At 37.1% G+C, this 26657-nt stretch overlaps 1 protein-coding gene across 5 annotated transcripts in view; it reads right to left on the bottom strand.

Annotated features, from left to right (window-relative positions):
* SLC25A21 (solute carrier family 25 member 21) overlaps positions 1-26657 on the bottom strand; it is a 276605-nt gene that overhangs the window by 100960 nt on the left and 148988 nt on the right. For all 5 annotated transcript variants that reach the window (XM_069783947.1, XM_069783946.1, XM_069783951.1 and 2 more), the window contains exon 2: positions 25941-25989. In XM_069783947.1, coding sequence (XP_069640048.1) covers positions 25941-25989 — 49 coding nt within the window. The remainder of the gene's footprint in view (positions 1-25940; positions 25990-26657) is intronic.

Genomic DNA, 26657 nt, shown 5'->3' with positions numbered 1-26657 from the left:
ACCCTTTGTTACCTCCAAGTGAGCTGAGACCAGGCTGTGAACCATGTAAATAGGAGGTTTCCAGGTTAATGAAAAGCTGCAACACCCTTCTAAATCGGGACAGAAGGTTATGCTTTTCTAATCCAAAGAAAGTTTCATGAACCTCAGTAATAAAGTTTAACGAATGCTGGTCATTTTGAACCTCGCAAATAGAGACTGGACAAAGGGTAATAGTTTCCTTAAAAAAAATCCTTTTTCTACAACCACTGCTCAGCACGTATTATTAGAATAACATGAATTCATTTTCTTATGACAAATTAAAATATATCAATTAAAAAAGGATGTCTTGGGAAAAGGTAATTAATGGTTCTTATGAACTGATGTTTTTATTAGGTGATGGCATGTTTGCTGTTTCATTTCATTACTTATCTGCCAAGGAGTTTCTTTCAACACCAAATCAGAATCTACATGCTACAATCATGTAACACATTCAACTTCAGTCCATGTGCTCCAGCTGCTGACACAGATAAATCTTTAAAAGTGGGCAAAACATAAAAATAATCTACGTTATCTTTCAGCATGTAGCAGAATTTGCAGTCTTTTACACAAAAGAAATAAAAATTGGATTCACCAACTATACTTCTACCTGTCACTTGAAAGATGAGACTGTGTTGGATAGTACGTCTATAGTGTCTACAGAGAGGTATGGAGAGACAGGGTGCGTTAACGTGGGCTTAGTGAATGCGTAGCTTTTTGTTCAACTTTGAGTGTGAAGGTAGGGGCTCAAATGTGCTCACAAAAGATCATGTAGATAAATGAAGTGGATAAGATATACATAAAAATACGTCAGCGTTTCTCTGGTGTTTCATTAATAAGTTTGAATACATTTCCTGGTTTGGGATGGCTGAATTTTTTCTAACATGAAGCATGCCATTTTATGAAAATACACGTTAACACACAAAGAACACATTAAACTGGACAGCAAGATATTGATGCCTGCATAGTCAAAAAAATACACGTATGATTTATGCTTGGCTTGTGCATTTACATTGTTTTAACTCTACTGAAAATTTATATTAATCTAATCTAGTTGTCTTAAAGAAAAGTATGACAGATTTCACATTTGTCATGTTTTAGGCTTATGTCCTGGGTGGCTATCATTTCTTACTTAGTATATATTACAATTTTGTGTTCAGATTTCACTGGACTGTATTTTTAGTCCCTTTTTCCTTTCCTCAATTATGCATTTGTGACACCACTTTTCATACATTCCAGTAATCAGTTCCGAAGCCATTCATCAGGATTTCAGAAGCCACTCTTGAAAAATTAGATACATGTGCTCAGTGTAAATGGGAATGCAATGATTTATGACACAGGTCATTCTGAAAACCCACGAGTTCTTCTCCAGTGACATGCCAGAAATCACAACTATTACTATAGGGCTGTGATCTGTTTATTATACAGCTTATGGGTGGTGCGCCATGTCTAATCCATTTTTAATGTGTTACATTTTTTCTGGCTGATTTTTGAAAACCAGATTTACAGTTGTTTAGAGTTTGACAAGAACAGTAAACTGCTGGTTTAGTTAATATGTTTTAAAATGGATTGATTAAACTATCAGCCTGTTTGCACTCAGCGTTCAAGCTATGAAGGCAGTATTGTTTTAATTGCAACTACAGCAGTCAGCAGTTCTGTAAATCATGTGTTATGCATCCCTTGGGTGAAAAAAACATGGATGCTCAATCTAACTGGCAAGGAAGAAATTAAATTCCTGGGTTCTCTTCAGTTTAGAAAGAGGAGAGGGTGGCAATCCCAACAGAAACAGGGTTTTTCCAGAAGTCCATGATCTCAGTTACCCACTCAAGGGAGGGATGAGTATGTTCCTGAACCACCCAGCTCACAAAGCCTTGTCATTGCATCTGCTAGAAAGGTGCTTAATCAGCTCCTTCCCATTAGTGATACGAGAGCAACAAAGCAGCTCTGTCACTCACATGGCACAAATCAAATGAGGTTTTTCATGGTGCTCACCACAGCTAAAAAGCCAGTGAAGCTGTTCACCGCTTTGGTATTGGCACAACTTCTAACCACTGGTTAAGGATAAGCTTATAGAAAGTATCAACTAACTAGTTTATAGTATAGATGCAGATATGGTTTTATCAAGAATATAAGAAAGCTGTAGTCCTCAGTTAATGCTATTTCACACAGCATACAATTCTGGTTGGATGACACAGCAAAACCCATGCAGATATGCACCACAAACGTTCAGGCAGAGGACACCTCTGCCGCTGTGAATGTGGGAACTAGGTCGTACCTTGGAAGTCTAGCACAAACAGACAACTCAGTGGCACTGAAGGCCTCTGCCTTTAGACTGGGTCAGAATCTGGCCAAAACTCTTGTAATTACCTACAGCCTGTTGAATTAGATATGGGCTAAGGCAGAACCCTTGCATACATTTTAAGTACTTACGTATTACTCATCTGATTTACCTTCAGTCATCTTTGATTCAAGTGTTAAGTTTAAGTCAGTCAGTCATGTAGGCTCCCTACGAAATCAGTGCAGAGACGTGCATCTCCAGAGTCCGATTCATCCCATCTGAAGATGGGTATCAAGGAAGGATGGAATTACTTGTCCTGCATAATTGTTCCTCTCTTTCCCCTGACTATAGATGGAGCTGTCTACCTTTGATACACTGCCAAGGCTCCAGCAAGTGCCCTTAAAGAAGAGGCACACATTTGTCCATGGTCTTGTTTTCTTAGGGGGCTGTTTGGGTTTTGACCAATAACAGAGATATTTCACATGAAAATACAACCAACTTTTCATATAGAGAGCAGGTCACTTAAACTTGCCAGCAAACTATTACCACGTGTCCCCAGACTCCCACAATCACATCCTCAGGGCACAGCACTGCTGCAGGTATCCCAGTATTTTGTGGAGGTCACCACGGGAGCAGTAATGGTGAAATCTGGACAGGTAGTCCACTTTGGTCTGCTCTCTTTCTCCACAAGACTTCAATGCCTGGGGCAGGTTGTGCTCTTTGGATATGTGATGTAATCCAGACTCTGCAGGATGACAAGGAGAGGGGCAGAATGTCTAGGGTAGGGGCAAGGCGTAGCAGGAGGTTCAAAGATGGCAGACTCAGCACCTCAGTGGTCTGAGCACCCACAAACACGTACGTGAACAGGCAGTTACAATAAAAATACAGGTTTGATGTAGAACCACCAGACTTGTCCACAACCTAGAAGATTATGGAAAAGAGAGATAAAATAACAAAATGTTTGATGAAAAATGCAACAGAATTAGACACCAATATGTATTTTGCTTAATCCCAGAAGAGCACCCATGAAACAAAATTACTGAAATTCTGTTCACTAAAAACTGAAAACAAGAATGCTCATTTGATTAAAAACCAATGTCAGAAGCACCCAGATGCCACCAGGAGAAAATATTTTTTTCTCAATTTTGTGGGTCCACTCTGCAGATGGCTTGGCCCCTTTGCGTTTTGCTTCTGACCATCCCGCCCCCTCTTTCCCCACTGTTCCCCTGTTCAGAGCTGAGCTGGCTTTACATGCAAGTCTCGCTGCTCCACGCTCCCGGTGCCTCCCCTCTCTCCTGAAAAATGTCAGGGTGGAGCAGTCCTGCCTTGTATAGGCTCCAGAAGGTCTACAGGTCCCGCAAAAGGAACCTGCAATGAGGTTGTGCTAAAATAAAGGGAGAATCCATGCAGCGAAAGAAGAGGCAGGAGTCCCAGGACGGTAAGGAAGAAGGGGATGTGCTGTGGAAAGAAGATTTGTGCCCAGGAAAAGAACAGGGACTCTGCACACTCAGCAACCCACTGAGCTGTGGCCTCCACCACGGACTGACCCACCCTGGGCCAAATTCTAGCCTTTGCAAATTCAGGAGCCTAGTGGAAAGGAGAGTGAGAGTGAGTGAGAAGGGGAGAGAGAGAGGAGGAGAAAGATCTTACCCATAGCCCACAAAACCCGTTGAGGCCCACATCCCAAACATTTCATATTACTATGTAGGTACATCTCCTTTACCAATACAGTGAAAGATTGAAATGGGTTCATCTATCTCTTGCCTGTTTCTGCAATGCTGTTCCACTTGTCCCTTCTCTGCCATTTCTTTAAAAAACGTCAAAGTGCAACAGAATACAATACACATCAATAATGTTGTATTTAAAGTCCAGATTAAAATCATCAGGTGTTGTAACACTGTACTGTAGTTTACATATGCAATGCCTGAAAGAATTGTTTAAATACAAGAAAAATATTTCCAAGTAACTGCATGAGCAAGTGCAACCTACTACTTAGTGTGCAATAATTGCTTACTTTGTGCTCGATCCAAAGAGACTAATTTAGCAATAGTTCTGGCTTGAAGGTCAGAAAATTTAGTTCTACATGTAAAATACAATTAAAAAAAAAATCACATTTTTTACTCTAGTAGCTCTTTGTTCAATTTTAGATTAAGACAATAGGATTCATCAGGTGAAAAATGAAGGCCACTTGCACGGAAGAAAGACAAACACAGTATTAGATTCTTCATGAATGGAAAGACTTTATTTGCTGGCAGATCAGACCAGAGGATGGTAAAACAAAAAAGACTGTGAAACAGCAGTCAATATTTAAATTGTTAGGTTTTCCAAAGATATGTATCAATAATATCTTAAAGTAATTTTGATTTCAGAAAGATCTCAGATTTAATATAGGAATTAAAAAGAGTTCCAAAGGATGAGTTTACATTACTGGACATTAGGTTTCATCTAGATTGTCTTATCTCTGTTTCCTACTTTAATTACTATTTTATCTATGAAGTATAGACTCAGGGCCAGTATCTTGGAGCAGAAGAATGTATTAGATTGGCTGTTAGAAGCACCTTTTCAAATCTCCCCCAAGCTTGAATTATGTAAGCACAACTACGTTCAGACTTCTGGCTACTGTTTTAAAAGATAAACTCTGCTGTCAGGGACCTTAGGAAGACTGGGCTTGCATTCAAATCAAAGAAACAGCAGAAGTCAGTAGGTCGCTTTAGAATCTTCTAAACTAGTCAGGAGAGGATTTACTGCACATAAGCTCCTGCAACAATGATAAATGCAGCATGCAGTCTACATCATGAGAAGTTTCATGTACACTGCACAGCTCTACCACCTCTGTTTCAGTTATACCGCTCTAATCTGGGTGGAGCGATTCCTTCTTTGGCAATATTTCTGGCTACATCACCTACTAGATGATTCTGATAAAATACTAAGGATGGACTCATTTCAAAAGAAAAGCTCCTAGAATTAGCTCAAGAACCTGGGGGAGTATTGGCCATAATTTGATTTGGTTTTAAGATGCTTACTCTTCTGGTTTTAGCTAAGTTTAGCCAGTTGTACAAGGAAGAGTGATTCAGAAAATAGGTAATTTTATCTTAATCATAAAAATAAAAATTCATCCCAGAAAGGGCATTTACCCCAAACTGCCATGCAGACGCCTTTTCAGTACAGCTGATCTTAGCTCTTTAATTGGTCTTTAATCCTTGAAAGTTTAAGCTCTTTCATTGTTCCCTCCATAAAGTTAACCAGCAGCGTTTCACAAAAATTAAGGAAGGAAGAAAAGAATGGTCCTCTCGTAGTACATTTATCTAGTAATTTATCACAGAATAAAACCTTATTAATGACAACTGAAAGCATACTAAAGATATGTCTAGCAACAATGTCAGGGATAAAGATCAGAAATAGCAGACCTTAGTTTAAAACACGTCACAGGAAATATATTGAGCAGTTGGAATTTATGACCATTGATTGTTTATTAAAACATTAACCTGTCTAAAGCTATTATGAAAAGTGGCCAACAGCACATATAGCTGCACTTGCAAAAAGACTACAGGAGAAAGGAATAAAATTAATTACCCATATTCAGATTTTCCCCAAACTCTATGATTCGCATATTTCAAAACTGTCAGCTGTTCCATCCATTTTGTTCTTGTCATTACTTTGATTTTCTATTCCTTATCTAAAATATATTGCACACGTTCTCCAAGGACAATATTTTCTGCATCTCTACCAAAAGCACATGCGTTGTAGTGGGAAGGAAAATACAGAATACCCAGCTCTACACACGGATGGTAAGAAGATTTAGAACAGTTTCACTACTGATAGATACTCATCTGTTCTTATGGTTCCAGAAATAACCCCAAACCTCCAGGGAAGAATGTCTATTAGCGCAAGAGTTGAACACTATATGCGAGTCTAAGATGTAGTCTGGTAAAGCAGATGGACTCCTTCCTGCTCTTAATCATGATGTTTTTCATCATGATCTAAGAAAAGAAAAAATGCTGTCATTAGGTTAAACACTGATCATCACTGATGACCATGAGGTATGCCAAGTTAAACCCACATGGAGCTGCTGACCTGAGCACTATGAAAGCATGTCAGAGTCAGGCCTGAGAATCTACCACAAGAGGTTAAAGGACCTCCAGTGCAGTAGCCATATATTTCACAGATTCATGCAAAAGTTCTTGATCCTCAGCTAGGATAGTGAAGATTTGAACAAAGTATGGAAGGAGATTCTTCTTCTGACACTTGTCAAGAAATGAACAGGGATATGAAACGGTGTGAAGAACAGGACTCTTCCTGTTTGAAGGGAGTAGAGGTGATGCTGAAACATATACTACAGTCAAATGTCTGTGGTCACCAGGCCAGATTCAGCACCCCAAGGAGCAATGGTATCTTTTGAAAGAGTAAAACCAATTCAGATTTTTTTTTCTTACATTTCAACTAAAATGATATCTAGTGAAAAACCTCAAGAATAATGCTAGTTTGAAATGACACTCTTGAGGGGCAACAGCTGAAGTGCCAGCTCAGCTTCTGGCACTTGGGCATATTACACACGTGCCACACAGAGGGAAGGTGCGGGAATACATCATGGACAGTGCTAAGACATAAAAATATCCTGTATCCTGAGTGTGCATGATTCTGCACCTGCAGCATAGATATACATATGGAAATAATTTTAAGAATGGATCCATTTGACACAGAAATGGATATTTTTTATTCCTGTGAGGAGCAAAAATGTGACCTTCCATCTTGTTATTTTGATTAAGGGGAGCTGTAATTGTTGGAAAGATGAGAGGCAGGATATTAGCGGCTACAGTACTCACAATAGGATCTGGCAGAGATGCATTGAAGTTATCGCTTTGTTACAACAGTTTATAGTTGAACCATGTGCGCAAGTGAACATGCTGGAGGAATGTCTAATCAGAGTTCACATTTTCAGTCTTGCCTAGAGCAGTTACTGAGGTTTGAATAAAGAATTATGCCATAGAGACTCAGAGGTCAAGGCACCTGTGTAGGTTTTGGGAAGGTCAAGTCCAAGTCTGACTTCCGATTCAGGAAAGGAAGAATTTGAACTGGTTCTCTCACTGCTTAGCTATGTGCTATGATGATGAGGTCTTTGTCTATTCCAGATCAGAGTTTTACTCTGTCAATTTTATCTTGAAATTAAGAATTTATTACATGGCTTCTTCATAGATACTAAAATGTATCATTGATGCACATAGTAATTTATATTAATTTCAGAAATATATACATATAAAAATATGTATTTCCTCATTGACTTTGAAGTTTTTCATTGACTCTCTGGATTAGCACCTGAATACTCAAGGAACACATGACTGCTGCTGAGCCCATCATGCTTTACTTCAGTGACCATGAAAATGAGGACAAATAGATCAAACTATGCTGAGCTTCTGTTTAACTACATGACGGAAACCAGCACAGCTGGAGGCAATTCTTAGCAAATTGATCAGAATTCCTTTACTTTAACTACAGCTTAACTAATAAATAGACTTCCATAATTTTCTGCAATCAATCTAAATGTATTTGCAAAATTAGTGAAACGTTTGATCTTGAAATGTTCACTAAATCTCAAGTATATAACTTTGAAGAACTTATATCGTTTATCTTTCTGCCAAATTGGAAAAGAATAACTGTTTATAATAAAATCTTGTTAACTAAGTAAACTTTGTAGAAGGTGCATGTTCATAATTAATTTGCTATGTAACAAAACTTTTTTTTCTTTCTTTTCAAAATTCAGTATTAACTTTCATTACCAGGTTTGTATTCTAGTCTTTTGTTTAAAGATACTTTTGTATCAACTTCTGGAACTAGTAGTAATCCCACTGAAAATCTGAAAAGTCTGTATGCATGTTGATGCTCTTCTTTTGCCATTTTTTAAAGTAAGCACACTTCATCCAACAATCCAGACATTTTTCTGGATGGATCTGTTTCTTTTAAGGGGCTTTTCAAATATTCTGTGAACAAGACAATCTTGAACTGCCTTTGAACATAACAGGCACTTGGAAAATTTAATGAAAATACACTTTTAAAAAATGTAATTGATCTGGCTTTCACCCTTTTCACGATTATTTCTGCAGTTACAGACTGGCAAAATCTGAAAGTAATAGAAACATCCTATTTGCTAAAACAAGCGAATACACTGAACTCTTTTTTTTCTAAAAGCCCATGTTGCAATCCCTCCTAAGGGACAAAAACATAACAAGAAAAAGATGGAGTTTGAACTCAAAGCAAACATAAAAGCTTTACTTACAAAAAATCAATTACACACCCCAATTTGTTTTTACCAGCAGCCAAAAGAAAACCTGGTTAGCATGTTGCAGGATCCAAACACCTTGGATCTACAAGTTTCACCAAATTTTACATTATGGCTATTTCTAAGAAACAAACTAACAATTAGAGACACCTGTTAAAAGTGCCTGTGCTCTGTTCACACTTCATGTAGTGTCTTAAAGTGACAGCATATTAAAATGTCAATGCAATTCTTTTGCATTACAGAACTATTTATAACAACAGAAAGTGCAATTAAATTCTCTGCTTCTAAGTATTTGTACTCAGCTTGCTTAGCATACAAGAAAAGTACTAAAATACACTAGTGTAGAAGGGAAAACTATTGAAAATAAAGATTATAATACTACAAAATGCAGAATTACAAGACACGGACAGAAAAAAACCAGTATCTAGATTAAACACCCCCCTCCCCCCTATTTTATGCACTTATTAAGCACATAATGTATTTCTTCTACAGGTAGTCCAACAATTTTAAAGGTATAGGCCCATATTGTAAAGTGAGTATTGCAGATGAAATATAACCACACTGAAATTATTTATTCAAAACTTTGCCTTTGATTATGTGCCCAGACAGTATACAACTCGCAAATTAATGAAACATTCTTTGAATTTGACCCCTCCAGCACAGACATATGTGCCTAAGTCATGTTAGAAGTTTCTGAGTGGGAACTAAGCCACATTATGGACCATACCTGAGAAACAGAGCAAGATAACACACCTTCAAACAGTTTCTACAGATCCTTTTTACAGAGATCACTAATACAGTGATGGTGCATTTACAGCAAAGTTAAACAAAAATTCCAGCTTGATAAAGGGTATTGCTATGGGAAAATCTCAGTTTGACAAACACTTGTCAATTTAGAGGAAAATTCAAAAAAATATAGAAGTTTACATTTATCAAAACTGAATTTCTAACAAAACCTAGCTTGAATATTCCATGTCATGAACTCAAGCCCATGCAGATGGTCAGAGCAGAGCATCTAAAATACTCCAGCCCTATTTCAATGCTCAGTGAAATATGAAGGGTGCTGCACAGTCTTGTAGCAGTGCCCCAGTGAAAGGTAAAATAAGACTGTCCTTTAAAAATATTTTGCATTTTCTCATCTATTTCAAGTCACAGACATGTACCACCCTGAATTACCAAAAAAATTCTCACGTTGTCATGCCAAATTATCCCTCAATATTGGGTGTATGTATCTGATTATTCTGAGCCATAGGACTTTGTGGAATGGATTTAACAATACTGTAATCAAGGGTATATTACTTTCACCCATCTGTCCCGAAACATTGCCACAGGTTACCACTTTGTAGCAGAAGGAATAAAAAGAACTGTCCCTCAGGCATTTTTGCTCACAGCCTTAGCTTTAATGGAAGTAATGTCAAGTAAGTTTGATGGTCTGTAAGCTGTAGCACATGAAGAGCCACCACGTTTTCACTTCTGGTACACTTCTGCTACTGGGGCAGTAACCTCTGGCAGAAGGATGGAGGGGACAGCTAGGGCTGTTCTTCAGGATGCCTTTGGTAATGCTAGTATGCTTCAGGAGACCTTCTCTGATGAAGATGTGAAGCTGAGAGAATTTCAGTCCTTGCTTTGCTACCGACTAAGGGAAATTGTTTCAGTTGTCTTCCTCTCTTTTTTCTGTTCAATAAGGATTAAAAGCTTTATGGTGTTCAAAGACTGCTTGCACAGCGTTCAGAATATATGAAGTACAAGGAGCATTCAGCATCTGTATCACTTCTGCAGTTTCATACTAGCTTCCAAAGCAGTAGCTTCATCATTTGGAAATCTGAAAAGTTTACTGAAAATTCTAATGACCGATGTATCTCCAAAAGATGTTTTCTTCTAACATATTTGTCTCTGCTTTCTGAAATGTGACTCATCAAAACTTTAGCTGACCAAATTTCTGTTTATTCTGAGTTTTACTACGCTCTGGATAAAAACCCTCATCTATTTTTCAAATACAGAAGTTTTCAAACACCAGTATTTCAAGAAAGCTGTCTGTTTAGAAGCTCACTTGTCTGCAGATAGCAAAATAACCTCTTTCCAAAGGCTTCTGGATATTTATTCACATCAGTTCAAATTTGGTGCAACTGCACAAATTATGTCTTTCAAGAGCACCTGTGAATCGGCTTTGTGCTGTACTAGTTTTATGATTTGTCACCCAAGATTGAAGTTTACATTATCCTTAAGCAATGTGATTAAGTGGGAGGAAGGACTGTGGGCCAAGCTTTTCAAAGCTGTTTCGTGTAGTTCCACTGAACTCAGCCTAGCCAAGAATAGTGGAACTGTTGTAGCCCCAGCACACATAACACAACTCTGGGAGTTGTTCTAATTGATGCTGAATTCCTATTAGTCACAAGGGTCTGTCCTGGCAGCCACAAAAAGCTGGAGTATAAAAGACATTCTGACCATTGACTTCTTTCCAGAATTACCTATTCCCATGTAAGAGTTTGTGAGGAACAGGTGAAGCAGAGTCATTAATCCACCTCTATACCACCTACCACCTAAGGATTTCTGTTCCATTAAGAAAATTTTCCAGTGCCAAAATCTCCCTTAAGGTCCCTTGAGCTGTCAGAATAGCACAAAAAGACAAGAATACGACTTTGCCCTTCCTCTTCAACAGCTCTAAATACTTCTGCTGTATACATTTCTACAAAGACTTCAAAGTGAGTAAGTAGAAATGGCATCATTAATGCATCTAACGGATCTCAAAATATTGTTTGGCTAATGAGGGAAAGGTTTCATGTATAGTAGCTTCTGTAGCAGAGCCAGCTGAGAATACCTGGTGCTATTTACCTTGTTCCACAGGTGTGATTTTTCTCTGGGATTATGTTGTTTCTAATGCATGAGACGCTTTTCATGTTACTCAGAATGCATGTGAGCATCATGATTCTTTTATTACTTTTCTGATGATTTGTCATGCAAATCAAATAGTGGACTCAAAGGGGCTGGCTGAGTCAGTGAATTCAGCCTCTGTTATCACAGGCAACTATGTAATATATGCCTTTATAAGTCACTTGACCTGAGAAAGTGACTAAGCTGTACTGTAAAGATAGTTAGGAGGCTTTTTGCCTTCACAGCACCTACTAGAAGGGTGCTCCACTCCACAACCTTGTTGAGATACCTAAAACCTAATTCCTAGTTTTAAATATATTCAGGAGAATTTAGACTCAGTTGTTTTTATCCTAATATTATCTAGAAGAAGACAAAAGATCAGAAGGCCATCCATCCTAATATTTAGTCTGTGCCAATGGTCAATAGAGTATCACTAGGCCAGCGTATGGCAAGATGACAAGTATATACCCTCTGTATTTCCAGGCTCCATGATTCTGGAGCTCAAGCTCCTTGTTAAGTACATCCTTGCTCTCTCCTATGTGAGAGCATCTAACTATGGGAACAAGTCTTTATATGGCCCCATACTTATTTGTATAGCCAGGTTTACTTCCTAGCTGGGGCAGAACACTACATGTTCCATTTTTCTCATGCTGCTCAGCAGAACTGACTGAAAAACTCACACCACTGCCTGGAGAGAGAGGTCTCAGTTTACTTCCTTCCATAGTCCTCCCTCTTCAACTACACTTACTCTGCTGGACAGTTTTTGTTTTTTTCGTTTGTTTTTTTTTTTTTTGTTTGGGTTTTTTTTTTTTTTGGCCAAGTTAGAGAGCTGGATCTGCTGAATGCAGGGCTGGCATGAGGGAGTGTGAGGCTCCTTTTAGTAGCCATGAATTATTGTATCTGCTGAAGCTGCAATATGAAATTTCAACCGTAATAACATGTTTCACAGAAAAGTCAACAGCTTTTTGTAATGTGCAATCATTTGTCATGGTAATAACAGCAAGCAACTTTTGCAATATTGTGCAATTTTATTAACAGGCAACTTCAGGAATCCTTTATTCATTCTAATTTGGCAAAGTATTTGGACACATGAATTAAGTATTGCAGAGCTAATGAATGAGTACTCTGAAGAACAGGAATTAATTTACCCATGATTTAAATGGTTTGATGCCTCTGACTTAAGCTGTTCCACAATCAGTTGAACTGATATAAGAGTTCACCTAAAACAAAACAGGGAGGTTTCACCCTCAATTCCTTCTCTGCTATTCCTACTCCCTTTTCACTGTGTGGTCCTGCTCCTTTCTCTGTGATAGTTCTGATGCTCACTGAAACCTTCTAATAAGCTGATTCAATACACAAATTCATCAGAAACTGTACCAATTAGTCTTCTCCTAGGATGGTATGTTGTATAGGCCCACTGGAAACTACAACAAGGTCTACAGCTTGTGTAAGGAGGAGTGGTGCTGACATGAGGGAGATAAGCATCTTGTTTTTCTAGCAACAATGAACTGCAAAATTGGCATTTCCTGTCTCATGAAACTGAATTTCCTGAGATGTATGCCATATACTGTTACAATGCATTGTCTGTATAACAGTGGAATTGTAAGCTGTTTCACTTCTTAGATATGTCAAATTGTTCAGATAATAAAACAATTTGGCAAGAAAAAAAAGAGATATGAAAAGGAAAAGGATGCATTGCTATTAATTTTAAAAGTCACCTTTCAATGGCTAAATTAGGAAAGTCTTTTACTTGCCTAACATTCTTGCATTGTTTTTATTCCCCCTGTGGTAGAACTCAACTTACACCTTCAGAGGAACATTTTTTGCCCATACTACTGGACTTCATATTCTAAGAGAAGATATAACACTATGAAGTATGTTCTAACAGATGAGATAGAAAAAACGGCAATCATACAAATAAAAGTTCATATTTAACTTAGAGACATAGTAAATAAATATGTATGCATCTTTAATTAGGATGTGGTTTTGCATTACAACAGAGATGATCTAACAGTATGCAGCCACTAGAATACAAATACTTTTTAATAGCTTAATTTTCTGATATATCATCAAGCTGAACCAGTTTTCCCTGAAGTTTTGCAATTGCTAGATCTGATGTAGGGGAAATGGTAGGATCTTACTACATACACTAGAGAAGGGAGTTGGGTGGCAAGGAACCAGGAGCAGGACGAACTCTTTTAGTGTAAGACCACCCTTTCAGCAGATTAAATGTAACATCGTACTCCACTCTAATGACAGTGTATACACACATGCCTTTCATGCATATCTTTAGCATAGAGTTTGATGGTCACCACTGATGACCTGTCTGGGTTGCCCCCTTCTTTGCCCTGGTATTGCCTGTTACACAATTGTGTGAGGAACCAATTCAGGAAACCAAGCTGGTCAAAAAGAAACCCAACCAGAAAATGATTAATTCATCAGTTTTCCACTGTGCCAGCTCCCTGAACTGCTGCTGTATGGCAGTGTAAGTGTCAAGGGAACAAATGCAATTACAAAAGAATTGAGTTTAAAATGTTATGGAACCACATTTTCAAATGAAATATGCTTTCCTTCACTTCTTTCTAAGATACAGAAAAAGGCAAAAAAGTGTTTTCCTTTTTGCTTTTCCTCTCCTAATTTGTATTCCAGTTTAGCAATCTCAGAACTATTTAATTTGATCCTTCCAGTTTGTAGCTGACTCACTCAGGGAAAAGTATCATGAGACAGCAGAATAATCTAAGGACCTGCTGCTGTCTACAGGCACTTTTCCCAACCCAATTACCATCTCTCTTGTCCTCCTTCCTCCCTTGTACTGTCTCTGACACTTGTCTGATTCTTGCGTTGATTCAGCTCACTAACGTGCTAAAGAAAGAAGTATCCAATGTACCTCCTAGGAGCAACCATCTTGATCTAAGTTGCTACATCTGGGCAGATGCTGGATGGATAGTATCACATGTAGCACTCAAAAGCATATCTCCCTTTTCTCTGTTACAGACTGTGAACGACATCATGTATATAGGCACTTGCAGCACTTTCTAACCACTCTGCTGCAGATGTATATGGCAGCCAGTAGGCAGGGGATCCTCAGGTACTATTTTGCCCCTGCTCCGGATTTAGGGAAATTGATAAAAAAGTATAAGGAATGGCGGTACTTTGTAGTTATGAGAAGTTAGTACTGCTATGGATCAACAATCCATTGCTGGGTCAAGGGAAAACCACAGCACCTCTGAGGCACAGTCCCTTCTGTGTGCTGCTCTTCAGCTGGTGCCGTTGAGCTCTGCCCCTGGCTCAGCTTGGGTTGTAAAAGCACAATCTAACCCATTGCCTTCTCACCAGGGAGTCATCAGCTTACTACAACATTGCAGCAGCTAAAAACTTGCAAATATTTCCTTAGGTTTTTTCCTTAGGTTTTGGTTGTTGGGTTTTTTTCAGTGTTTTTTTTTTCTTTTTTTTTTTCTTTTTTACTCTTTTGAGAAATAAATTCAAAAGACAGCTCTGTTGTGCCAAGATTATTTTGGAGATGGTATTTTACTTGCATCCTACTCAACATGAAGACTCTTGTTTCTCAAAACCCCCTCTAGACCTAGAATACACACTGATGCATCTGCTCGTAAAAACATACAAAAAGCATAGTTCATAAAGATATTATCTCTCTTTTTATTTATTTATAGATTTACTTGGCACTTACTGGCCTAATGCAGTTATTTTAGGGACATACTTAAATACAGCATTAATGGCCAACTTCTCTGAGAGAATTATTGGCATTGCTACAGTTACATTGTGCTTCCAACATATACAGCTTTATTCTCTTGTATCCATAGCTTCTAAAGGCTAGCTCAAACACATGTAAGGAAAAAAAAGCAGCGTAAAGAGGTAGAAAATGTCTTTTCTGTTTATTGTAAATGAAGACGTTAAATAGTGATTTTCCATACTTAAACTATCTCCCACTAATTTTACTACATGACCAAATACTAATAAAAGTAAACATATTCCCCCCCCCCCCTTTTTTTTTTTAAAACGAAGTGGTTCCTTGCTTGTTTTATTTTAGGCATGTTCCATCCATGGTTAGAAATCAGGCATGACAATGGTCTAATGCAAAATTTTTGTCCGTGGAGAAATCAGGCATGACCACGGTCTACCCCTGAATGTGATCTTAATGTTTTATACCACTGACAAATCATTAACATCTGTTAATAACTCACCCAGCTGCTTTGTTAGATTGTTTTTAAAAAAATCTTATGTACACCGTAGATGTCTCCAACTTGTAGCCTATGTAACCTTTCCCAGCTGCTTAATCCTTATTTAAAATATTACTTTAAAATGCACACATTTTTAAAACTATCCCATTTCTTTGTCTCCAGACTACTTTTGTAACTGTGCTAACATCTGTTCATTTCCACTCCCCAATTCCCATCTTAAATACTTATTTTCAGCATGTATTTTTCTTGTAAATAGAATCCCATGTACTTTCTCACCTCCTAGCCCTCCACTTTCTGCTTTCCGCTCTTACTCTCATTCCACTCTATCCCTCATGGTTTCACTTGACTCATTATATATTAAATACAGGATTGATACAGAGAAAAGATTATTTAAAGAGCTTCTTTGATTATCTCACACTAATTTAGGCTTGAGAAAAAGAAAATGGGGGCATGCCATGCATCTACTGCATCTAAAGGTAATAAACAAAGGGAAAGGGGAACAATGTACAGTAAAGGGGGGTCTAGGTAGTTGTTAGGGATGAAACTGCATAATGGAAATATTGGAACATTAGAAAATACTTCCTGGCTGTGAGAAGCAGTAGACTATGCAGGAGCCTCCCAAGGGAATCAAAGGGAGCTTGTTACCTGGCACACTTAAAATACGCTGGACAAAAGCTGTGGTTTGGGGCCAAGCAGCTAACAGAGGAGAGGAGAAGAGAGGAGGGGAGAGAGGAGAGGCTGCTGAACTCAGCACCGGGATGGGGATTTCTGAGTGCTGGTACAGCAGTGGCAGGAGGCAGGACATGATGGACGCAGGCTGTAACACCTCATTTGGGAACTGGCTGTGATTTTAAGTGCTGGTTCTACTGCACTGGTCTCAACTGCCTCCAGTATGGCCCTGGACAAAATGCTAGCAGTTCTGGTACTATTCCTCAATGCCATGAACTAGCAGATGAATAGGTGAATAGATGTCCCATGTCCAAAATAAATAAATCAGATTCATAAATGATGTACAGCATAGTCCACATTACATCGAGCACTAAGACTCTTAACATTAGTTCTTTCTGAGGCAATTTACATAACTAAAAAATGTACATCACCATGAGTTATAGTAATACTTTTTTTTTTTTTTTGACAGCAATACAATGGCATATCCTGAGGCTGTGGGAATCTAAACAAATAAAATAATCAAACACATCTATTGTGTTTAATACAAACCATAACACACACCATAATACTTCAGGGTATTTTCTGTACAAATATGGCTATATTTTTTCCAGATCTGTCAGCTGACTCACATATCCAAAATGTTTCAAACTGAATTTCATTTCTGTCATGAAGATTTCGTCATGGCTTCTGACTCATGTAAACGCCCCAATTACCTGTAGAAATCTTGAGATATTACAAAGAGAATCCCAGTGTTTCTATACTGTCTCTTTTTTCTTTGGTAGGTTCTAACTAGAGAAGCAGCCAACAGTACAATGAGCATATGTTAGAGGGCATTTAGTCCGAGGTTCTCTCCATTTCCTTCCTTTCCCCATCAGACAGTGCAATGAAAAAAGAATTATTCTGTCATATCTGTAACCCATGGCATCGCTCTTCCCCATAATTACTGTTTTGGAGCTCTTTTGTCGCATTTGCCTATTCTGTCTAGAGGAGCATTATTTGTGGCCTCATATTATGAAACAAAATATTTTCATAACACTAAGATAAAAACAAAGGGAAGGAGAAAAATTCAGAGCTTTCTTGGATATAAACTGTCAGTGCACCATGTGCAGTCCATGAAATCACAAAATGCAGTCCACCTTCTTGCAACTGCATCATGAGGACACACCTAATCAACTGCAGGTTTTTCCAGTGCTAGAGAACTTAAACGCGAGGAAACTTCACTTTCTCTACCAAGGAAGATGCTGTACCAGTACAACCAAATATGTCTGTGTACATTTATTTTTAAAACATGTAAATATATAGATGCAGATTATAGAAGGGAAACCTGCAGGCTCTTGTCATATTACAAGTTCTGCCCATGTAGTTGCCAGGAAATGTTTACATGAACTTTGTAAGTACTAGAAATCCAAACACGGAAAGAATATTGTGTTATGGCATTAGAATGAAAGCAAAATGTAAATTAAAGGGACCTGAAATGAACTATTTTAGCTCATTGTCCAAATTGGAAGAAAAGCAAAATAACAAGCATGGAATTGTTAAGAGAACAAATGCATGTTTAAATTTTGCAAATGTCCATAGTATAAAGGATTGTCACTAGTAGGATGGATAATGTTCAATATGTCTTTTAGCATGATTTCCATTTATTCCTTAGATCAGCTGCACAAGGAATCATCCGTAAGGGTTCCACTAGACAGAGCTGTGCTTGGAGTATGTAAAAGGGCATATGGAAAGACATACCAAAACAAAAATCTCAAACAAAATTAGATACTAAATTTTGAAGGGACTAAGGCCACTCCATGTCAGCTTAGATCCAGCTTCCTTCCAGAAACCCAAAACACACCTTCTGCATCCACTGGATTGAGAAGAAAATATGCAAGAAAACCCTCACACATTCCCTCTTGTCAGTCCTGGTTCTTCCTCAGACATTCTTTCTCTTTTGCTCTCTATAGGAGACTGTCTACTTACTTTTTCTCCTGAAGAGCTCATCCCCTCTACTACTGCCTCTTTCCTCAGTTCTCCTATGATGGTCTCAACACGTGCTTCCTGCACACAGAGGCATTCCTCTTCCTTCTAGTGTCAGGGACTGGACAGCTGCACCCCTGCAGTATGTAGATAGCTAAATAGGCATCTGGAGTTTTCATTTATTTCATTTCATTCACCTGACAACCTCAGAAACAAGGAAAGGATTCTTTAAAAGGGGAATAGAGATTATTGTTCTATATCGAGCGTGCTGAAGGTAGACCTGGCTTATTTGGTGGGTGTTAGAAATTTCAGGTTGTTACAGCTCACGAGTGACTCAAGAAACTGAGGGTAGTTTTGGTATGGCCAGTGAAACGGCACAGATAACATGTAACTCAAAGCATGGTATCACCGTGCCATGCTTTCTAATGGAAATTATTATTTTATGGTATTTCAATTGTTTAAAAAAGAACTTACTATTCATTAAAGAACAGAGTAAATAGCAGAATGCTTAACCAAAATTAAGGAAAAGCTTGAGAAGAGACATCTCTGGCAGTCTGATTTGATGATGCATAAATTCAGTTTCTATCAAAGAAGGGATAGGAATATTCTAAAATCAAGAAACAATATATGTTACAGTTTTTACAAAAATCTACACTGATTTGAAATAGGGATATTATTAAGCAGTTCTGCTGTTTGATCACAAATAACACAGTATCACATGAGGAGATGATGAAGCTGCATTTATACAGTTCCTTTTATCCCAAAGGATCTTGACACTCTTTATAAAATCTACATATGGTATGCCTATGAATTAAAAAAAAAAAGCACATAGGAACAGAAATCACTTTGACCAGCACTGCAAATTAGAGCATCTGTTTAACAGTGCACATCAATATTGTTCTTTAATTCAGGGAAGGATTTCAATTGGAGTAGTATATCTAGCAGGAATTATTAGCCCATGTGCCCTTATTAATTCTTAACAGATTGTATGTAGAAGGAAAACAAAGGGCAAATTACAGAGCCCTGGATCACATCCACATCCAAATTATTGTAAACTTGAGATAAGTTCTTATTATACAAAACTTGGATCTGTAACGAAATATTCAAAATATTTCAGTGCTAAAATTCAAATGCCAAAACCAGAGTACAAGTTACAATATGCACACAAACCCTATGAACAATTATGCCAAAGGCCACTGATAAATCAAGTAAAACTAATCCCAGAGAAAAGCCTTGACATTTGGTTGAAATAAGGACATTAAGCTGAGTTGGTCAGGGATTATTTTTACTAGGTTTTTTTTTTCCCTCAAAATGAAAAAAACACTTCTCAGGAAATGATCAGTTTCAATACATTTTTATACACTTCTTTTAGATGACAATGAATGCTGTTCTCTACATTTTCAAACCAAAACTTCTGTTTTCCTAGTTCAAAATTACTTAAAAGTAGTCAAAAAGAAAAAAAGAAATGGAAGTAAAAATTTCCAAAATTCAAAATTAATTAAATGAAGAGTTTCATTGGCCAACACCCATTGTTTTTCTACCAGTCTTCTGAGAGTTCAACTGTTCATTCCAATACAGAATTGTTTCGTATACTGATAAATTTTCCCAGGACAGGAAGACTATTTTCTGCTTAAAACTGTTATGAATCTAACTAGAGCAGTTTGCATCAAGTACCATGAACTTAACATGGCCTGATGCGAACCAAGTGAGCTATGATCATTTGGAAATAGTAACATTGTATAAAGACAATGAACTCTTCCTTAAATCAATGTTTTTCAGAAACAGGCTCCACTACTGCTCACTCAAACAAAAAAGACCAGAAATCAAAGAGGAATTAATGATATAAAGGAAGTAGCTCTTGCAAAACAACAGATGGAATGAGATCGGAAACACATGTAGTAAGCTGAACTTTTTTAATAAGACCAAAATGACAGAATTGGAACAAAGGAATGAAATGGATAAACATGCACACAAATCAGCACAACAGTTGCTAACTAGAAATGGGTCTGTAATGCAGAGTCCAAATCTGGACTTCGATCCCAAATTATTTTCTAAATTTGGGGCTTTAGATCCATGATGTTGGTCTAGATTTTACAGAAAGAGTGGCAAACCCTAAAATCTCCATCATGACTAGATGAAAACTTTCTCCAAATTTCTAAGGTGAATTATTGGCCTCATTTTTTTAATGCCGATATTCTGGATCAGACATAAGATGTAAAGTCAGTTAACATGAAGATTCTGATCTAACGCTGAACTGTGTAAAAAGGTGTTGAAGTAGAAGCAACATGGACTGCATCTTCCCCAAGGTCTACCAAAGGTGAGAAACAGCTTTAGGAAAAAAAATGACAGAGATCCAATAGGTTGATCAGGAAAACAAGCTATACTTATTAACTTATTCTTCTGATAAGTTGAAGTAAATGCTTTTGAAAGAATGCCTCCTGGGTCTCTCTTAGGCATTGCTTTCCAAATTGCACACTCATCCCAATGTAAGGCTGTGTTATGAAGACAAAATTAAGCCTGAAAATAGAAGAGATTGTTTAAAGGGCAAAAAAAATTAAAATAATCTGGAACTGTTATTATTTGAATTAACCAGAAAAATATTAAAACACTGCCTGTTGAATATATGTTTAATTTGTTAGGACACAAGTTACCCTGATGATTCTCCTGATAAAATAATAAACTAGACTTTCTCCAAGTCCTTTAGATGGTAGTTGGCTTATGATAACATTTACCACTCTTTGAATACATTATCTGGAAGTAAAAAAACCTTAATCCTCAAGTGGGGTGAACTAATCTATCTCCACCGAAGTCAACACAGTTTTGGAGCACAATTTTGTATTAGTCTGACATGAAACAACCCATCTTTCTTTGAAATATTTGTCTCAAAATGTATAGTGATGTCAAATTACTGCCAAAATGAAAGAGATAAATGATTCATCTAATTCACATAACATTTTTCCCGTTCACTGGACTTTCAGACACAAATCTGTTCAGATGTGTTATGTATTTCAAAGTTTTTGGTGATGTCTTATTTTTTCTCTCTTATTTGAAAACACTTAATCATACATTTCTTCATATGTGTTTTCTATTAAATTCTGTCATGTAGACAACTGTTACAAAAAGTTACAAAGTATGGTTTCCATTTCCTAACTACACAATACCAAGTCACATCCAAAATGACTATTTATACTTCAATATATGTTTCATAGTTTGCGAATACTTGCACAGACAACTTTGAAATTTGTTTTCAAGAACAGTGGAGTCACTAAAATTCAGCTGTATAAATATTGGTGATAATCAATGAAAAAGAGAAAGCACATGTAAAGGTAATCAACTTATAAACCTGATGAAATATTAGCCAAAATCTTATTTCTAGTCATAGTTCTAATTTTGCAATATCAGTCTTGGTTGCATGCATTTTTTTAGGTACTAAAATGTAATAGCAAGGAAACTCATGTTAGCACATGTAGTTCAGAAGTTATCAAGCTCCTGAAAATGTCAGTTTTATGCCAGCAACTCAGTAGTAAAGAAATTTTAAAAAATGAACCATTTTTTTGTTTGTTTGTTTTTTCTGAAAATTCAAGCTGTTCAAGGCTATAGGACTACAGCAGAACATAACCTGGAGCCATCATACAGACCGCACTAACATCCTCCAGTTATCAGTCAGGCTTACTTGACTGATCCCTCAAACAACATTAGCTTTCCCTTGACTTCAGGCAACTCCCTGTAACTCTCTCCCTTTCACTCACCAACTACACCTGTGAACTGTTGCTTATAACAATAAAACGTTATTAAGTTCTGAATTTTGTACATTTCCTTAAGCCAAAACATATGCCACTAGGACACAAAGGATACGCTCTAGCTGAAAAAGCACTTTACTGGTTTTAATTTTAAAGTAAAATATATGACAATGTCTTGTCCTACGTATCACAATCTAGCATACCCTTTTGTCATCCTTTGGTAAGTTTGATGGATGAAAATGACATTACAACCTGCACTACACTTAAGACCCAAAAAAGGGTCCAAAATAAGCAAAAACAATTCTTTACCCAGACTAAGACAATTTTCTCCTCACTTTCCAGCAAAGAAAGATCATCTAGGTTTCTTAATTAAAAAGTAGACCTTCTGTGTCTTAACTGTATCCGTACCAGAAAACTCTTACTTGCTACCGCTCTCCTGGCTCATACATAGCCACACAGATAAACCCTGACCAAATTCTGTAAAACTTGTATTTAGGATGGCAAGAACAGAGATTCAGTACTTTATTTAATCTACAGATGGCTAAATTCATCATAAGAGTAACTGATAAATAAAACAGCTAATAGAGTCTCTGTTATACTGAGACATTAAAAGTTTAGCACAATTTTTTAAAGTCTCTCATCAGAAACTATACCAATATATATTGTAACTGAAAAAAGAGCTTTATTTGAAAGAATAAGTGGGATTCATAGAGCTAAAACAATGGACCATAGTTATCTCCATCTAGCTAGCTCGCTCACATGAATTTCTTAATGATCTTTGGTGTTCTAATAGATAACAAAGTAAAATTATTTTCAAATGTACATTTAGCAAAACCCACTCCATTAAGCATTTGTCTTGTCTATAGTTTATACACATGTATTTTTATATATATATTGTTCCTTGATGTGAGGAGATAAACAAGTCTAGCATTATTATTGTAGAATAATAGAAAATTACTAAACACAGAAAAGATATTGCAAAATGTTGTCACAAAAGAGCCAAACAATTTTCGAGGGTTTCAAAATAATGTCTGACAGGAACTTTCTTTTCTCCAATTTTTTATTAAAAACATACACATACACACAAAAAAATCAACAAAGTAAAGATGCTAAGCCACCAGTCCACTAGATGTGAGCCTTTGGCATCTTCCCTAAACTCCTTCAGAATGCTCACTTAGATCAATAAGATTCCACTAATTTGGAAAGGCCATGGGACTTTTTCCACCAAACAAACACTTTATAGAAAAAATGCAGGAAACTTAAAACAACATAAAAATTAAGCAACAAATGCTTCTTCTATACATCCTTTCACCTAATGATAAGGAAAAAAAACCCCAAACAAACCACCATAACTGTAATAGCTGGAAGTGATTAGGAAATGACAGATTATCAATACCATGCTGGAAAAGAGTAAGTGCACTGCAGTACTTAGAGGCACTGTGACAAAGGAATAAAGTAAATGAAAATGAATTAGAAAACATTCTAAATCCAAAGTTCAGAATTTAAAACAATGTTTCACTTGAACTTCTCCAAGGCCATCAAAGAATTAATCTGCTATAGTAAATTTGGACCACTACCAAATGAAGGGAAATGGCATGATGTTACGAACATAGAATGGAATGATGGATGAGATCAAAGGATATTCTATTCTTGATTTTGTCATTGGCTTTCAAAATGTAAGTATTTTCAAATACTAACATCTGCTAAGATCAGCGGAAAAGTTACTGCAAAATCTGTGTAATATCTCTGAATACATCTGCATCAACAAAACACTGAAAAACTGTCACTTGGGGGCTGCCCAATTCTGCAAAGAGTTGCAGCTAACTCAATGGAAGAGTTGAGTTAACTCAACTTCACTTGAAGTTTCTTCAAAAGAAGTTTGCTTAATGGCTTTTTTACTTGATTCAGCCCCTTGGTTTCATCATAATCCATAATCTGATTTCTCCTGCACACTTACTGTTCTTTCATTTTTTTCCTACTTTCTTCTTTAATTCCCCTGTTTATGGACTCAGATTTCACATTTAAAGGGTTCCCAATTTTTATTATTATTATTTTTTTTTACTATTGATGCAGCTTCACACACATACCCATACACTCTTTAATACTTTCCATTTCTGGACCTCAGATCTGATTAGCATTTTTCACTACTAAAAGTATGATAAAACCAGTAAAATCTGGAATAGAAACAGGGAAATCCGTCCTCGTATTCTGAGAGTCCAGTGTATGCATGGTTTCTATCAGAAAGCTGAAAGTACATCTGTTGATTGCCAGTTTATCAGAACAGATGTGCAATTAATGCTTTTTATGATATACGATATGTAGCATGTCCTAAATCATGAATGATTCTATGGATATATATTAAGTTCCTTCAATCAAGACTGGGGGTATGAGGATGTGTAGGATGACAACCTCAAAGGCACCCAAGACATGAGAAGTAAATCACTGATGCTGCATTTATACTACAGAAGAACAAGACTCCTGGTTTAGTACAAAGAGGAAAACAGGAAGAGGTAAAACCAAAAGCTTGAGAGCTATAGGTGAGTTATAGCACAGCCTGCCAAAATGAAGTCACTAAAGCACATCCCATGAGGACCACATGACAGCAGAGCAAGACAGATTTTTTTCTTTTAAATTTGGTCTTGTACTTGTTTTGCTTGTACCTTATTGTTTCTGAGTCTTTAATTTCAATCTTTTTATGTAAAGCTTGTTTTAATAATAAGGTCTCTTGGAGGGGCAGAGAGGACCCTTGAAACTACCAGGTGTATTGTCTCTATATGAATCATCATATTCCATATTGTGAAGGCATACAGAAGAATTACCTGACAAACTCCAAGCCCCAAGGAGTACCTACAGCACCGCAGCAGTTAACGTGGATGGAGCCTGCATTAGCGTCCTCTGATGTTGGGCAATGACCACAGAGAGATGGCCTCCTTCTCCAAAATACAAGCTGCAGAAAAGTGTATCTCAAGGTCTTAGGCAAACCCCAGAACGTGATTTAAACAGAAGCTGAAAATACATCCGTAACAAGCTCACATGTTGGCTAACTGGAACTAGAATCTCAAGTCATAATTGACTGCTTCAAGCATATTCCAGAGACCACAGCTGTCCTCATCATTTGTTTGGGGCTGATTCATCCCCTAGTGAAGCTTTCCTGCCTATATGACCAAGAATTAGATAGAGCTCCAGGAGCAGTATATGGTTAATTATTGGCATTGTGTGTAACACACATAGCATGAAAAGTTTTCTCCTCCTTATTGTATGCTTCTGCATTCTGGTTTGCTTTTCACGTATGGTAACGCTCACTTATGAATTGATAGGAAAACTAAAAAGCATAGAAAAGCAAAAAGATTCAAGAAACTAGAAACATAACTATACTTTTTCCATCTCAATAATCAACATTAAAAAAACCTGATCTGACCAAATTTTCTAGGTCACTTAATCATTTATACTCACATAAGCACAAATATTCAGAAAAGAAAATAGGGACAGATAAAAAGATAAAAAAAAGATAAAAGCATGAAGTTACTTAGCTTACAGACAAAATACGGAATACCTTATTTTATTATTTTTATCAGGTCTCAAAAATCTGTGAAAATTATTTTCGAAGCAATATGGTATTTCCCAATTACATACAAAAGCATTACTGCAGATGATACATATAGTAAGTGAATTTAACTATAGCCCTCTTCACGTTACAACATTAAAAATACATGTCATAAACAGATTTAACACCTTTAGATGACCTCTAATTAGAAATGTGTCATGCTATTCAAATTCCATCTGTCAAACGCTGCAGATACAGGTAAGTAAATATAAATGCCATTAAAGGCACAAGTTATCTTACTTGGAGAAGTTCTAGCATTTTATTTTTTGACAGCTCCTAATTTGGATATCTTCCAGTGTCAACAAAACCTGTTCAAGCAGGATCTTACCTTGTTTTCACTACATCAAGGGGATGCATCAGGCAAATTTCTACAAGACCTATAAAATAATAATAAAAAAAGGCCTAATAAACATTGGTACAAACATTAGTTTACTTTTCATTGACTCCAATAGTTTTTGCAGTTTGCAAAGTAAAGTAAAAGCCTAAACATATCATTGATGATACAGTACTTATATACCTCGTGTATTAACATAGTGTTCTGTAGTATACTGGAACCATCAGGGATTTTAGACAGTAAACGGTACTAGTTGTTTGTTATAGTGGGGAAGGTGAGAACTTAAGCTATGTGATCAATTTAATCATAGTTTTTGCTCAGTTTTCTGACTTAAGTACAGTGGGAACATTTGACTGGCATCATAAATGAAAACATTAAGCCTTGCTGAAAGTAGTGAAGGAAGGGAGTTCAGGTTGGCACCGGCTTCTTTGTCATGCAAGACTAATCCCTAAGGACGCTGCTGTTATGCAAGACGGTGCTGGGGGCTCAGACGACCTTGATGTTAGGATGACAGCTAATTCCGGAGCTGGCTATCTGAGCTGCAGCTTTACTGATTCTTCATCCTGTCCTGCTCTGCACTGATGCTGTGTAGTCCTGGCTTTCCCCCTTCCTGCTCCACTACTCATCATGAGCACTTAAATTCACATCCTGGGGACTTTCCACATCCAAGAATGAAGAGTGTGAATAGGAGGGGGGGAATGCTGAGAAAGA

Source organism: Haliaeetus albicilla, chromosome 5, assembly GCF_947461875.1.
Source record: "Haliaeetus albicilla chromosome 5, bHalAlb1.1, whole genome shotgun sequence".
NCBI lineage: Eukaryota > Metazoa > Chordata > Aves > Accipitriformes > Accipitridae > Haliaeetus > Haliaeetus albicilla.
The sequence above is the reverse complement of the archived record's forward strand: the minus strand, read 5'-3'. Positions and strand labels throughout refer to the sequence as shown.